Below are 16419 nucleotides of genomic sequence, written 5' to 3' on the forward strand. Positions count from 1 at the left end.
TCCAGGTGCATATGCCTGTCACCTTGCTGTCAGCTGCAGAGCTACCATTAATTCACTGAGAATAGGATCTGATCCCAAATCCATAAATCCTTTCTCAGCAAGTTTGCTCTGATGGTATTCCTGGCACAACCATGACCAAGAAATCCTGGAACTCTCTCAAGAACACCCAGTTTAATGAGATTTCCAGACCCAGTTTCCGTACCAGTAAAAATTCTCAAGAAATCCCCATAATTTACAACTAGGCTTTTTAAGACTTTCACTTTTGTATCTTTTGCAGAACATCTCTAGCCAACAACTGTGCCCTGTCTTCGCAATCCATCAAGATCACCAATCCTTCCTCCTTGCACAGTCCTCCTGTAACTTGCCCCTAAAACGAGCACGAAGCACCTTGAACCTGCAGAATCCCAACAGCACGAACAGTAGAAGCTGGCTCCTCAGTCTGTCCAATTCCTTTCTCAGCTCCTTCTCCAGCAATCCAATGCTCTGACAGAAGAGCTGCAGGAGTACAGCCACAGGAGTTCCTGGGGATTCCCTGCTCCACCGTGGGAGGCACACACCCAGGCAGGAGGTGCAGAAGCAGGAAAGATGATCCCACATGAATCACTATGAGGGATTTGTGCTACCATGTCGGGTTCTAGATTTAAGCACAGTTGAGAAGCCAGATTTCCTTCTGCTCTGGGACAAACCACATAGCTGGCACTACATTTGAGCGCAGTAACATCTTAATCACTGCAGGAAGCACAAATTTATCCCAGCTGAGTTGAGATCCTTGGACATTTTGCAATCTGTATCCTGTCTGCATTTTCACGCTAGCATCCCCAGAAATCTCAGCGGTAGAGGAACACTGCCAATTTGGGGTTCTCCATATAGCCTCTTTAAAGTCTTGCTAACAACACTGTTAGATCTGGTTGGGAGTTTTCTGAGGAGACGGTTTTGGGATTGAAAGTGATGAATTGTCTGGCATCCATATTTTGGTTTCAACACTCCTGTTATGAAATCTTGTTATACGGGACCTCTGCTGATCTCCTGAGAGCTTACAGGGTGGCCTGCAGATTCACTGCAAGTTCTTGCATGTTCTTCCCTCCAACCCCCCAGCACATTTCACCCCAAGTTTAAGCCCATTCCGGTTCAGCAGAGTGTTTAAGTCTGGGTGTAAATCTCTCATGATTATTTGCAGTTTCAGAAAGAGAGTTTCCTGTATTACATCTACATTTTTACATTTCAAATTTTGAGGAGCAACACGGGATAGCCAAAATCTCTATATGTTAGGACAGCAGGGGCCAATATAGCTTTTTTTTCTTTCACGAGAGGCAGGCAGAATTAGACTTGCACAGTAGAACTTGGCACAGATGTAATAATAAATATGATATGAAAATGTCAATGACCCAGAAGAGCTGACATTAATGTATGCACTTCTTGAAATAAAAATCCTACTGTCTGCAGGCAAATTTGAAGGTTAGGACTTTGGGCTGACACTCACTTCAGTGCAGCAATGATGAGTGGCCAGGCAGGACTCCTTGATGAGCAGAATGAGGCCTCCATTGGACCAGAGGGAGTGCAGGGCTTGCCCAGCTTCCCTCAGTAGTTTAGGCTGTGACACCTAAGCAAAGATCATGTGAATCTGTTCTTTTTTCACTTGCTTTGTCTCTTACCTTTCTTGGTACATGTGAGAGCAGCCTCAAGATAGCTCTCACCACTGCAAATGCTGTTCTGTGTTTTTATGATTAACGTCTTGGTATACTACAGGAATTTGTCAGATCAGAAATGCAGGAATCAGCCTTCACAATGGCACTTCCCCTTTCACAATAAGGTAGTGGAGTCAGGCTTATTTTGGCTTCTTCAGCTCAGGCTCTTTCTGTGCTGACTTAAGCTTCAGGTGAAAAGAAAACATTCAGAGGCTTCCAAACCTCCATATGATACAAGATCAACGTACATAAAGTTCCGCTGGGCTTTTTTTTTTAAAAGGCTACAGGCTGGATTTGCACTTGGAACAAGCTATTCCCCAGTGGAGCAAATCCTGATTTACAACCGAGTGTCTGAAAAGAGAATCAGACCCTGCCTGTTCAATGCGGACTTTCAAAAAATTCAATTACATGGGTTTGGTCAAAGTTAGCATGTGAGAATATTTTTAAAAGCAAAGCGATTCTTTACCTTAAAAACTATAGAAGTTCATACACAAAAAACAGACCAATGTCAGTATAGGTATCTGGATGCCCAAATAAACACAAGTGAAGGGAATTCTAGCATCTGCAAAACGTTAATTCAGCCTTTTCTTCTTTTTTGTAGGCTTGCCAAGTTCCATCTCCTGGTCGCCAACTTCTTTTGCTCTGCTGAGACAACCGGAGAACTGCATCAGTGATGTCAGCAGCGCTACTAATCAGTGCTGGACCAGGATGTCTGACCCCGGGGAGAAAGTCTCTTTATATCCCAGCCCATAAGCATGCTTTTTTTTTTTCCTCCCTCCTTCTTCATTCTACTGAGGAACCAAGAGGAAGAATAGAAATAGCAAAGAGCTGCATAACTTGTGGAAGAAGGAGGACTGTACTTCCGACACGAGGCTGTTTATTCTCAAATAGCACAACAGTGGGTGTAACTTTGAGCCCACAATACTTCACCAGCGGGGAGTGCAAAACAGCCATTTGCATATTCAACATCTGTAAATCCCCAGTCCTCAGCATGCAGCTGGATGTCAGCCTCAAGGCATTTCCTTTCTGAAAAAACACTTTCAAGTATCATATGTGAACCTGGATGCCAGATCTCGTGGCAGGTGCTAATAGCTTTCACAAAGGCCCTCTCAGTGGTTCATGTTCAAGCTGTGTGTAGTATCTATGGCTTTGTTTCCCTTCCCAAACTACTGAACACAACTGTGGTTTCCAGTAACAAAAGACTCCCACCTCCTGCCATCTTTCCTCTCACCCAAATTCAACAGCAGTCTTCCATCTCAGTTATGGCCTCCATCTTTATTTAAATAAATAAATAAAAAGGTAAACATTCAAGACAGTTACATCACCAGTAGCTGCATACACAGATTCTCTACAGTTTGTGGAGAAAATTAAGCACATTTCAGTAGTGAATCAAACCAAATATGATCTCAGCCACCTTGGAGATCACTCTCAACTACAGAAGGTGATGGGTGAATGTTTCTGCCTTTGTTATCTTCTATAACCATAATGAGATGTGATGGAATTCCCATTGGAAATCCTGAGAAAGCTGGAGCAGAGGACTACGAATGGGTTTTGTAGTCTCGCTGTGCTCTCACACCCTTTAGAGAGACTTAGCATTTACCAGCATGTGAAAACACAGCCACAGCACTTGCAAATCATTTCCAAGTCCCAGATACCATTTAACATTCTGACCAGAGAGCCTCCAAAGCCTTGCTGCAAATGCTGTATGTAGCATTATTAACAGTTTAGTTTAGGACAACCTGAGTCATTACTGATGATGCTGGCTGACAAAAATCTCAGCAGAACAGGGAAGAAATGCACCCTTTCTGAACAGAAAAATAAAAATCATCCTGCAGAAGGAACAAAAAGAGAATCAGACCCTGCCCAGCAGGATTATTCCTCTGTTTTAATGGCAGCATGCAGACTTCTACAACACAGCATCCCAGGAATTTCAACCTAATCTCAGCCACATATGCCTACAGCTGAACTACAGAGGCCCAACTAGATCGGGTGGTGAGCCATGGCAAAACACACTGACTTCACTGGGAGCTGTGGTCACCCACATGGCCACGTCATTTCACTGCACTGCAGATGGAGGGGCTGCCCACAGCTGGAAGAATGCATCCTTCCCTCCACTGTAGCACTGAGCCCCATAGATGGCTCCATCCCCATCCTGCTGCAAGAAACACTATGGTGCTTATATTTCAGCACAGAAAAAAATAACTTTTCTTTTAAATTTTAATTAACCAGAAAAACCATTCTAAAGCCTACTGACTTGGCTGCTAATAAGCTTGAACTGAAGCAGCATCTGAATTTCTGAAGCAGTAAATCCAGCTCTGAGTAACTAAACTGACAGCTCTCATAAAAGAAAGAAAGAAATGCAACTGAGTAAAACATCCTAAGGAAATTATCCTTCAAATTAACTGCAGACATAAATTTATCCATCTGTTATCATATGTGTTACTTGAAAATTATTTGCCCATAAAAATGAAATAAACCAGAGTGATTTTTTTCTTAAACATTGACTTCATGTGTATAGTCTTAGTTGCCAAAATATTAACTCTTTTTAACAGCCCGTGTGCTCTTGGCTGCATCTCTGTTTCTTGACTGTAAATGGGGCCTTTATTAATCACATGGATATGTCAGAGCTGAGGCGCTTCGCTGTTACTATGGATCAATAACACCTAACAGTACATGATGGATTTTCAAAACAGAGAACAAGCACAAAATCTTTTGTTTTATTCAAGCACTCTATTTATTCGTTCAGAGAGAAAGATTAGCAGGGCTGTTACCTGAAAAATATCATTTAACCACACAAACAATAAATTGGGCTTCTCTGCTAGAGTAGAGTTAGTGTGAATACAAGCATGGCGAGATTTCCACATTAAGCCTGAATACGGTAAGCCCTGGCAGGAAAAGACTGAAGTGTATAGGAAGGAGTTAGAGTTGTGCCCCATCTTACCCAAATCCCGTATTTTTCTTGGAGGGGATGAAGAAATGAAAAGAATAAATGGCCATTTTCATTTATGTGTTTTATACAGAAATACATTGGAAGTTTGAGCAGTTCCAATGAATTTAATGTATGAGTAATGCCACAGGAAGGTAGGAGTGGGAATCTGGTGAGGTCTATTTCTTATTTAAAAACAAAACAAAACAAAAAAACAAAAAACAGAATACTGAAAAAGCTTAGTTTAGAATTAGGACTTTTGTTTTAGTATTTCTGAATGGAACAAAAAAACTTTTCAACAAAATAAAAATGGTCCATTTCTCTTTGTGTTTCTAAAATCTGTCCTGATCTCAACTTGCTTTGATGTTCCAACATACCCCCTCCCCCCCCACTGCTCCCTCAATCTGCGAGATGCCCAGGCTGTTGAACCACACTGCCCACGATGCAGCAGTACTCTCAGTACTGGCTGTATAAAGGAAAAAAAAAATAACCCAGAGAAGAAAGAAGGAATTAATTGCGTGAGAATGGCCTGCAGGGATGGAGGGCTTTAGCAAGGAAGACCAAAGGGATGCTAGAACAAAGTACCCAAAACAAAAAGCTTTCCTCAGCATCTCTCCTGCTCTGGTTTTCAGTACATGCCACAGGATTTATCTGCCCTGTCCTGTTAGAGTCAGAGCTGGCAGAAAGAAACCACCCAGTGACAAAAGCTTCTGCAACAAAGCCAAAAACAGGCAGCAAAAGATGAAATGGACCTTGATTTTTTACATGGCAGCTTTTACACCTGAAGCTGCCCAGGTGCCCTGAGTAGATGCACTCAGCTACAGGTGAGGGGGGTGAAAGCCCAAATCACCCATCCATAGCAATAGCTTTCTAAGGAGAGCCATCTATAATGAGTACCCATTTAACTGCACTTCTGTTACCAGTGCACACAAATAGCTGCAGGGGTTAGGATCTTTCCACTCTAAGATCCTGCTGTAAGCCAATGTCTGCAGCAGATGCAGGCACAGAGGAGGGCAAGAAGGCAACAGTGCCATCTATCCTCCAGGCTTCAGTAACTACTTGGTTGGGGCTTCCTGAACAGAAAATTATATTAGAACCACCACATTCTGTAATCTCTGATAATCCTAGCTCCATGGCTTAGACAACTTTTTTTTTTTTTTTAAAATGAATCCCTATTCAACTATGAGCCACAGTGATGTATTTTCTACTGTAAAAAGTAAAATGAAATTGAGCAAAACTCCTCAAAGTGTGAGAAAAGCCTGAAATAAAATAGGCTTGGAAAAATGCAGTCTGGATACGCTCAAAAAATAAATACATAAAGATGCATCTACCTGTATTAAATCCTGCAGCCTTTAATCAAAATTCCCACCAAAGTGAGTAGTGAAAGGCAATTCATTGCTAAACTTCATAGCAAGAACCATGGGATGGGAAGCAAAGTTCTGTTAAAGATGAGAAATGGTAGCAAGAAGAAGGAAGACCAGATCAGTTCTCAGCACAGAAATCTGAAATTGCCTTGAAGTCAGGGCAGCCTGAAGAACCACTGAAGCTGCTGCTCAGGATTCTGCTGAAAAGGGGCCTAAGCAGTTATTATTTATGCTCTTATAACACAGAAACATTGACTTTGTTGCAAAGGCAAAATAATTACCAGAGAAAGGACAGCTGCACATACTGTTACAGAAGTACTACAAACATCTTCGTTCTGCAGACTGCATGGAGAAAGTCAGAACGTGCAGAAGGACACATCAGATGTTCCTTAATGATTTAGAAATAGCAGTATTTAGCTACGTTTATAACTCACATACTTGCACAAGGTCCAGAGACATCCAGTTGACAGAAATGCAACTCCAAGGCAGCAAAATCACCCATGTAGAAAATGCACAGAAGTCCCAAGGTCTGAAACCCCAGGGCTGGATTCCCAGCCCACAAACAAGTCCCTTACCATGGCAAGACTTGTGTTCCCACTCTTGCAAATTCAAAGACCCTTCAAGTACATCCTATACTCGCAGCCACAAACACAACCACAACACAAACATAACATGAGAAATTAAGAGTTTGTTGGGAAAGGGAATGAACGCAGTGGTGTGAGAAATGTTAATAGCTTCACGTTTCTACCAGGACAACCCAATGAAAAGCTCAGGAGCAGCCAAATCACAACCTGTCTGAACAAGATTCATTTCCTACACAGCAGGTTTACACAGACAAAAGCTTTCCTGCTTCAAGGATAAATCCCATAGAGAAAGCTTCCCACAGTACCAGGAACAGAATCTCAAAGCATTCAAATCATTTTACTCCCAACCAGAACATCCAAATAAAAGAACATTTCACACCATACCTGCTCCGAAGGCAAAGAAGAAGCTCTTGTCTGTGTTCTCCCGTAAAAGCGCCATCACTCTCTTGCCCATTCTCTCGTTCCTCTTGTAGATGAGCTCCTGCCTGAAGTAGCTGTCTATCTCCTGGGCTGTTACTTGCTCGTGGGGTGGGAGTGTAGTGTTGATGAAGTTTGGGACCTGCAATGGAGAGACTGAGGCTCAGCTGGAGGCACCTGGCTCTAACGGGCTCGTTAAAAGGACAGCTGTAAACAGTTAAGTAATCTCAGAAACATTGGAGGTTGTGCTCCAGCCTTACTTAAACCACCTGTGCATCACTGAAAAAACTCACCACAGTATGTGAGCTTGTTCTATAATCTTTAATTCTACAAAGAAAAGAAACAAATCACCCAACAAACAAAAACCCAGCCGACAAAAACTTTCTTTAGTGTAACTGGCACCTGTCTGTATCTGGGAAGGGTACAGCAGACTACAACTTTTACTGAACAGAACATTTTGATTTTTCTCTGTTCCTTCAGTAACCTGAGTTTTTAGGTGCCACACCTGAGCAACTTACCAAAACCTCTTTTCTACATGTCCAGTTGTGTTTATTGGCTAATTCATGCCTGAACAAGTCCTGCAATACATTCTCAACCAAGGCGGTCATGACCTTGAGTAAGGACTGCAAGATTTGGCTTGTATATGCTGCTTTTTAACAATCCAAACAGTTAAACAATTAAGAAAGGTCAGCAAATCCAAAACCAGGAAGATGTAAACAGGATAAAACTCCTTACCTTTCTCTCAGCTTTAGATCTCATTAGAGAACTACATGAACTCCACAACATAAAATCCCTGAAATATTCCTGATATTTTGGGGGAGAAGAAGGGAATTGCATACCAGCTGCTCTTTCAGTCCCTTTTTTTGGAAGGAGTGATGTTCACACACACAGAAGGATGGTGAAAACCCAAGGGATAGTTAGGATTTTTGCAGTAAGGGGAGCAAGCCCATGAAAAAACAAAGACCCAAGCTGTAAGGGGCAGCCATACCACAAGTCTTTGATTACTAGAACAGGTGAGCTGTTTTTTTTTTGATGCAGGAGCCTGCAGGATGTGCAGTGTGTTACAGTGGGCAGTGCTTGATGACTGCTCACAGGACTCCTCATCTTTGGTGATTTCCTCTGCCTCGCCACTGGAAAGCTGCTTAAGCTGCAAAACCCAAATTCAGATTTCCCAGTCCCCAGGTAAAAGTAAAGCTGCCAGGATTTCCAGCATTAATCTGAGTCAGTGGTAATGGTATTGCATGCACAGCCCATAAGGGGAACATCCTTCAAGCACCGTGATGAAATACTTGATGCAGCAGTGCTGTTGCTTTAATTCTTCCTCTGGTTTTCCACTATACCAGATTCATGCACTCATTTTCTTAAAACCTGCTTTTAGTCTTCTTTTTTTCAGCTCACCTCTTACCCTCCCACTTAACTATATGATTTTACCACAGCAGTTTCTGCCTCTTCCCACATTCCTCACTCATATTGTCTCTCTAAAAGCTTTCAGCAAGCCTTAGCGAGAGAACTCACTTTCATCTTCCCAGTGGCTCTCCTTAAGGCTTTTCCACTGCAGCCTCAGATGCGTTGGGAGCACAGGGCAGCTGAGGTTTCTCACCATGAGCTGTTCAGAAGGACAAACTGAGGCCTTGCTGTGGGTTTGCACCAAAGGCTGTACCTGCTGGGTGAGCCAGAAATGGGCACAGCACCTCCTGATGCTCCCATATGGGCAGAGATAATGACAGCACACCATAACTGCAGTAGCCTGTGGGGCTGCATGGACCATGTGGATTTTCCAAATACAATCTGTTTTGCCAAATCTCCACACTTCTCCCAGCATCTCACTCTTTGAGGATTGGGGTATATTTCCCTAAGTCACTCCTCCCACCAGGCTTTCCAGGCTGGCTTGGCTTTTCCAACCCTCCTTTGGCTCACGCAGCTCCATCACTTGCAGTCCTAGATCCACACTCAATTCAGTTTGTTTCCTCTCTTTATCAAACCTAAAACAGAGTCCACAAAATGCAGCCATTTCCTCACCTTTTTTTCTTTTTTTTTTTTCCCCCTCTCTTTTCCCTCTGTGGGAAAGAGTTTGCTAAGGACAGAGAGATAAATTTCAGACCAAGGACTGGATTTTGTCAGCGTTTCTCATACTTGTCCAAAGAACGAGATGAAAGGAGGCATTACCCCTATAGGCACATCACCAGCTACAGATCCCTCTGCACCTTGTGCATTCCTGCGTTTCTAATGACTGCTCAATCACTTGCAAAAAATACAGCGTGCGTGTATGTTTGCGTGTGTGTGTGTGGCAGAGGCTGGAAGATAAATGATGGAAGTAAGTACAGCCGTACACAGTAGTGCAACCACACTCTGAGCTACGACACTGGCCCCATTAATCAGCTCTGCTCCTCCCTGTATCGCAGCTCCTTTCCATGGTCGGTGACATACACCATGCGTGGCTTCGAGGAGGCAGCTGCTCCTGTTGATTTAAGAAACCCTTTGGATTCCTAACTACCAGACAGGGATCAGGAAGTCAAGAAACAGTTGCATGCAATTAGGAAGCTGTTAACCACAGTTAGGATTAAATGGGTTGGTTGGAGTGTTGAAAATCCTCGCTTCTTATTTTGCTGTTCACTAAGAAAGCAGTAGTTGGGGCAGCAGACAAGCACACATCACCTCAGGTATGCTTCCTTTCCACATTACCTTTTCCTTTCCACATTTCCTTGCACATTAAGAGAGATAAAAACAGGTTTTGTGTACAGTCTCCACAAGCAATGCTATTTTTTGAGAAACCAATTCATGTATATATACCCATATTTCTCATGAAAACTCAATAATATATTTCATGCAGAGTTATTTAAAAGAAAGAACAATTTGTTTGCTTGAATCAGCTGTAACTCTGCCTTTTTTCTATTCATATTCACCTGGCTCTATGGTTACTACACTTAGTATAGCTGGACTGCGAATCCAGTCATTAGGTGCCACTCTTGGTATCTTTAGGTACACTCTGCATTTCTTAGTCAGGTTTTTGAAGTGAGAGGACACAAGAACTAAACAAAGTCAAGACCCAAAACCACCCGTCCTCCCTAGCCTGTGTAATTTTACTTGAGTCAGCATCCCTGATGAAATGTATGTGTGGGTAAAGCTCTGCACACGTCCGAGCTCACAGTGCTGTGGGATGTGGGCCATAATTCTTCACCTTTGAAGTCAGTGGGAGCTTCAGGAAGAAGAAAGAGGAAGGGTTGTGGAGTGGCTATGATACTACCCTGAAAAAATTGTTCTGTTCTCATGGGTGATACAAATCTTTTGCATGATCACAAGCTTGTCATTTGGGTTTAGACCTTCAAAGGAAACTCGGCACTTAACCTGCACTAAATATCTTTGAAGCATTTGGCATTATTCCTCCTGTCTCTCAAAACCCCTCCTGTAAAATGGGGACAGCAAGACCCTCTGACGTGAGAACAGATGTTATGTAGAAGGCACTGGCTGAATCTTGTAGATGAGACCCCAAGGAAGATCCAAAGTCAAAGATGATGCTTAGCAGTAACACCTCTCTTCCCACTAACACTTTGAAAGGAGACTGGGATTCTGCTGCAATCATTAGCATAAGAAAGAGCTAACAACACCCTTCACCTTAGAAAAAAAACACATCAGCCATATCTCAAGATCTATGTTATGCTGTCAGCTTTGTCTATAGAAAGAGACCAAGGGGGAAAAAAAAAAAAGAAAAGGAAAATAAAGAGAAAAGAAAAACGTATCAGTGCAGGGTCTTTTATAATAGTTAGGGTGTACTGCAAAGGTCAGCTGAAACTTCATAAACACTGGATGATATTTAAGTATATTTTCTTGTTTACTCATTTTTTAATATTTGTACAAATTTTCAGGGCAAAGGCAAAATGCCAGAACTGTGAATATCAGTCTGAAAATAATTTTTAGACACATATTAGCATCACCAACTTTGGTTAACACTTTTTCCCCTGCTATGACCCGACTGGCTACAGTGGAACTGCTCTAAATTCAGTCCAGTATGGAATCACAGTGCCACTGTTCCTACCACTATATATTACATTTCAGACCATTTCCCACTCCTCCAATAACCTTTTTTAGCCTCATTCTTTTCCTGTGATCCCAGCCTATTCCTGGAATGTGGTTAAATAATGGCACCGTGTCATCAGAACATCAGTATCACTGATATCAAAATAAATGGCTAACATTACCTGTGTGGGCAAAGGTCTTCTTACTCAATTCTGAGGAAGATGGACAGGAGGAAGCTCAGGCAGGGAGATGGGCAGCCAACTCCCGCCATGGAAAATAGAGATTTCAGCAGCCCCGTGTGGGAGCAGAATGGTTTCAAGCATACAGAGATGCTGATATGGGGATGGCTCATATGTCCATGCAGCCCATCACACAGCGCAGGACTTTGGTGTCTGGGATTTTCCACTTTTGCAGTTAGGCACCAGTAGTACCCCAGACACCAAAGCCTGATATGTAACCTTCATTTCTCTGAGCCACATCATTAGCAAACATTTACTCTCCTAAAACCGTTCCCGACACTATCTTCCTCTGTCTTGGTCAGTCATCTGCTCCTGAAACCCCTCACTCCCTATATCCAGGGAGCTAATAGCTTAGGGCTTTCTAGCCTCATGTCAGGTGCAACATTAAAGCTCCAGAAAGCCACACATGCAATACCGTGCCTAGTCCTTGCAGGAAAATCACTTAATAATAATGCCTTGTGTCCCCCTCTCTCTCCAGATAAATAGAGGAAATATGAGGAAACATGCTTGAAATCATAGGAGGAGATTTTGGGAAGGCAGAGACTTGTCCATCAGCTTCTCAGGTTCTACACAAAACTCATCCGTCCTTCCCTGGCAGGACACAACTTCCATGCTAGTAATCCTTATCTCCACTCATTACACCAAATGCAATATTTTTTGTGTGATATTTATTATATGTTATCTTATTAGCTGCCCAGTTTATGAGCTTTATGTGGGCAGAGACCAGAAGACAAGGAAGGGGCCACGCTTTGGAGGATTTCCCCTGTACCACGCAGGCCAGGAACTTTTCTATGGTCTAGAGAGCAGTGCACGAGATAAGAATCTCATGAGCTGACAGCACCGCTTATGTGGGCTTCCAGAGAGCCAAAGCAGCATCCCAAAACCTTCTGACAAATGCAACAGCCCTAAATTCACACCAGCACTTGTTGGGTCAGAGGCTGACATCTGAGCTCCAGTTATCACCCGTTTATGAAGGGAGGATACCTGCCTGTTAACCAGCCTTGACAGGGCATTGTGGTTTTTATTGCAAGGCTGCAAAATATACTTCTGTATATTCGGAAGACACCTGTTCCTCTTTGATTTATGAACCCTTCTGGCATCTGGGAGAGCAGTATCCACTTACTGCAGCCTCTGACGCAAAGAATTCAAATACTGCTAAGTGAATGGGCTGCAAGGATAAACATTGCCATGAGGAGGACGTGGAATGACAACCACTGCTGCTGGTTGGGCTGGTTTCCTGCAGCACCTCCGAGTTTCCATCCCAGTGGAGACCTTCAGGGTCAAGGAAAGGAGTGGGTGTTTGGTCAACGTGATTTAGCCCAAAGATGGCAATTGCCCAGAAGATGCACTCTGAGCTTATTCTGTGGGACGGAAGCCAGGAGGGAGCTCTGCAAAATCGTGCAAGTTGCTATTAGCCCATCCTTCAATTCCTGCTGCTTTTAGGTGACAATTTCTTTTTATTAAGCATCAAAATTTGAAGTCATGTATTAGGAGCATGATTAGACTTAGATTTTCATGATAAGTCCTACATGTCCTTTCCCAGTGCAAACATCTACTATGATGAGTGTTAAGAACACATTATATGCACTTCCTGCACTTTTTGGAGGATGAAGCTAGCATAGGTATGTCATTTTATGGACTTTGTGCTGCTGAAATGTGGTGGTTTTTTTTTTCAGAAGCATATTCCAACACCAAACTAGCCACTACATTCCCAATGTGCGTCCCATTTTATTGTTATCCATTGTGCAGAATGCCAAGAAGTTCTCAAATGACAACTCTGCAGGCAGAGAGCGGCTTGGAAGTACTGAGAACAGGTCAAAGAGCAGTCACACATCTCCCACCCACATCTCCCCACCCTCCTGCTGCCTGTGCTCCAGGAACCACTCAGGAACTATTCTGAGGTTTGGTCTAGCTCAGCATTTCCACTACAGGAATGGATTTTCCATCACACCCATTGGCTTGGAGAGAGCCTGTAGTGTCCCAGACCTCCTAAAGAAGGAAACAGAACTGAGAAACTGTGAGGAGAAGGGACTGCAACCTCTCCCTCAGCAGAAAGTGTGGTCCTGCAGCTGAACGGAGAGGGCTCCACAAACCCTAATTATGTTCTGGCTCAGATTCATTACTACTTGGACAAATTTGTGCACTTTTCATCAGCATTTCTGCTCAGTCCTTCCTAAGCCCTATTCTTGCAGGGCTGCACTGCACCAGTTGCCTGGCTGCTGCAGTTGCATGGCAGTTCATTGCTGGCAAGCATTCTGTAGTTGGCCTACCTGATTACAAGCTATGTCGGGTACCTCTTAGGATGGAAAGACTATTTGAGTGTAAAAATAAAGTCCTTGGAGTTTCAAATTAGCTAGCTCAGCTCCACGAGCCAATGGAGCATCTAAATCTATTAACAGAGGAAAATTACAAATAGAAAAAGACTGAGAGGAAGAAAATAGCCTGCAAGTTAGTGAACTCTTTAAAAATAGCATGTAATATTTAAAAAAATAAAATCTGTAGGTGAAATAAATACTTCAGGAGTCATTGCTGGCATGACTGTAGGCTTGTAGGGTCAGCTGCAACTCATGAAACCCTGGACACCCACATCCCTACAGCCATGAGCCCCAACTCCTGCTGCACCTGCTGTTCTCCCAGGTGGCATCTGGCCTAAGGGCAGGCATGTGCCCTGCCTGGCCCCACGGGCTGCTTTGGGGCATCTGGGTGGAAGGAAAGCACATTTCAAAGAAAATAGAAAGAAAAAAAAGAACAGAAGAGGAAAGAAAAAAAAAGAAAGAAGAGAAAATAGGAAAAAAATGAAATAAGGGGGGGGGGGGGGGGAAGGAAATAAGTGAAATAAAGAAAGAAAGGGAAAAAATGAGAAAATGAAAAAGAAGGGGAAAAATAGGGGGCAGGGGAAGGGAGAATAGCCACAGAGATGCTTGTGCATCTCACAAACAGCTTGGGGTGGTGATACTTCTATTCTTATTAAAAAAATCCCTGAGAAGTCATGACCTCCCTGTATGTTTTCTATTTATTTTCCCAAACCAGCTAAATAGTTGCTTCCCAAGCACTTGAGAAGAATAAATAAGTAAATAGAACTAATAGCATACCACCAGCCCCTCCCCCAAGGCTTCCTTCCCCACCCCAACCCTGTCCCTGCTCCCCTTGGTAGCGATGCCAAAATATGCAGCTGGCCTCTCTATCTGAATGAATGTTTTGATTAAAGAAGCCTTAGCAAAACACAGTCAGAACAGTGATCCTGGCCCCCTTTCTGCAAACTTCACCCAACTATGCAGTGTATATTTAGGACCAGATTACAGGGACCTGTTCATTAATTGAATGAGGATGACAGGCCTGCAGTGTATGCAAATACAGGTTTTGGTTTCAGTGAGGAGCCTAAATCTTAACTACACATTGATAACTCCTGCCTGAGTTAAAAGCTCAATTTAACATTGGGATTTCTTTTTGAGGCCAGCTTTCATGAGCTTGCAAACATATGGAAAAGTTCAAGTTTTTCTATTTCCCTTCCAAATGCTTTGTTTCCTTTAACAAAGAATTTTTTTTTCCTGTTCTGACACTAAAACCATCACCTATTATATTGCCATGACACCCAAGCAAAGATACTGATCAAAAGGCAAAGCAGGGCAATAAAGTAAAAAAAAAAAAAAAAAAAAAAAAAAAAGGGACAGAGGGTTTTTGTTTGGGGGAATTGTTTTTTCAAAGCTCTGAAATTCTTTACCAAAGGTATTTTTCATTTAGTTTTCTGCTGCAAAGTGGGAGAACAGCTGGTCAGTAGTGGATACAAACTCAGCCCTGGGTGTCCTCCCAACCAACTATCAGGGCTCTTCCATGAGCTTCTGGTTCAGCCAGGTGACAATGAAAACCTGAAAGCTTACATGAAGCTTGCCACCTGCTGTTAGGTTTACAGTCACCATCAGAGAACAAAAACAGATTTACTCGAGAGTGTTTCCTATTCAGTTGTGCATTAATAGTATCAGAGCAAGAAATGTTGTGTCAAGGAGTGCCTCAAACCATCAACTTTCAGGACACCAATGAATGCCAGTGCTGTCAGGTCAACAAGGACAATCAAATTGCTGACCCTTTTGTTTTCCCTCTTTGTCTTAATGAGGGAACAAAAATATCCTCTAGATAAAACACAAAGGGAGAAGCAGCATTTTCTATATACAACTCACAAGATATTGTTCAAAAAACCAACAAGTCTTTCTCATTTCTCCTGAACAAGTCTTTCCAAGAAACACTTCATAAGCCAGCACTTTGAAAAGAAGGGATAGTAAATGCTTTATAGCAAACATACAGCAGTGCAGAGAAAGCAGCATGGTACTACCTTGAACTCCAAATGTTTTCCCCAACCACTGTTTCATTCTCTTTTATAGTTTATTCCCTTACTAATAAAAACAGTTGGTCAACAATCCTCAAATATTTTTTCATATAAATCAGTAATTTTCTGTATGTTTCTTATCTAAGCCTTCAAAAGAAAAACCTTTGCTTCTAAATGTCTTGCTCCAATCTTTCTCCTACGTTCCCCCCTCTCTCCCATCACCTTCTCCATAGAAATTGGAAAGCAGAAAGAAGGAACTTCCAAGTCAAGACAACGCTAAAAGCAGGCACACAATGAAAATTTACAAGCAAGAACCTATTTTCAAAACCTGTATCAGGAAAATTATCTGGAAGCATTCCAGATTACTCTCAAAAAAAAAAAAAAAATCATCTCTGCAGAGATTTCCTCAGCACTGTCATCAACAAGTAGACTTTCTCAATCTGGGTCTGTAACCAATTTTGTAAAACACGTAAGCCAAACTATAATATTGCTCCAATCTGGAATCTTGTTCTGACATAATATGAAAATTAAACTCCAAAAATTTTATCTGCCCTTGTGGTTTTGTTTTGTTTTTTAACTTCCAAAAACTCACAAAGCTGTGACTCAGGTGCACAGGAAAGAATGTGTGACCCTACCACAGCTGATCAGGAGCTCTTCTGAACTCTGGGAAAACAACATCTCTCCAGAAGCACCCAGGAGGTGAGAGGCTCACGCTGGGGCACAAGCAGCTCTGAACATGTCATCAGACACCAGGGGATCATTGGGCCTGCCATGCATTTTAATAATAACATAGAGGCATGGAAGTGCTACTGATGGCTTGCTGGGACCCCGAAACCCTCGAGAGCAGCTCACTCTGTGCCTGGGACAAC

General features: G+C 42.6%; 1 protein-coding gene across 3 annotated transcripts in view; it reads right to left on the minus strand.

The window, feature by feature from the left end:
• TRABD2B (TraB domain containing 2B) overlaps positions 1-16419 on the minus strand; it is a 258160-nt gene that overhangs the window by 99181 nt on the left and 142560 nt on the right. For all 3 annotated transcript variants that reach the window (XM_031602107.2, XM_090146636.1, XM_090146637.1), the window contains exon 4: positions 6944-7118. In XM_031602107.2, coding sequence (XP_031457967.1) covers positions 6944-7118 — 175 coding nt within the window. The remainder of the gene's footprint in view (positions 1-6943; positions 7119-16419) is intronic.

This window comes from Phasianus colchicus, chromosome 9 (genome assembly GCF_987193195.1).
Source record: "Phasianus colchicus chromosome 9, bPhaCol1.hap1.1, whole genome shotgun sequence".
NCBI lineage: Eukaryota > Metazoa > Chordata > Aves > Galliformes > Phasianidae > Phasianus > Phasianus colchicus.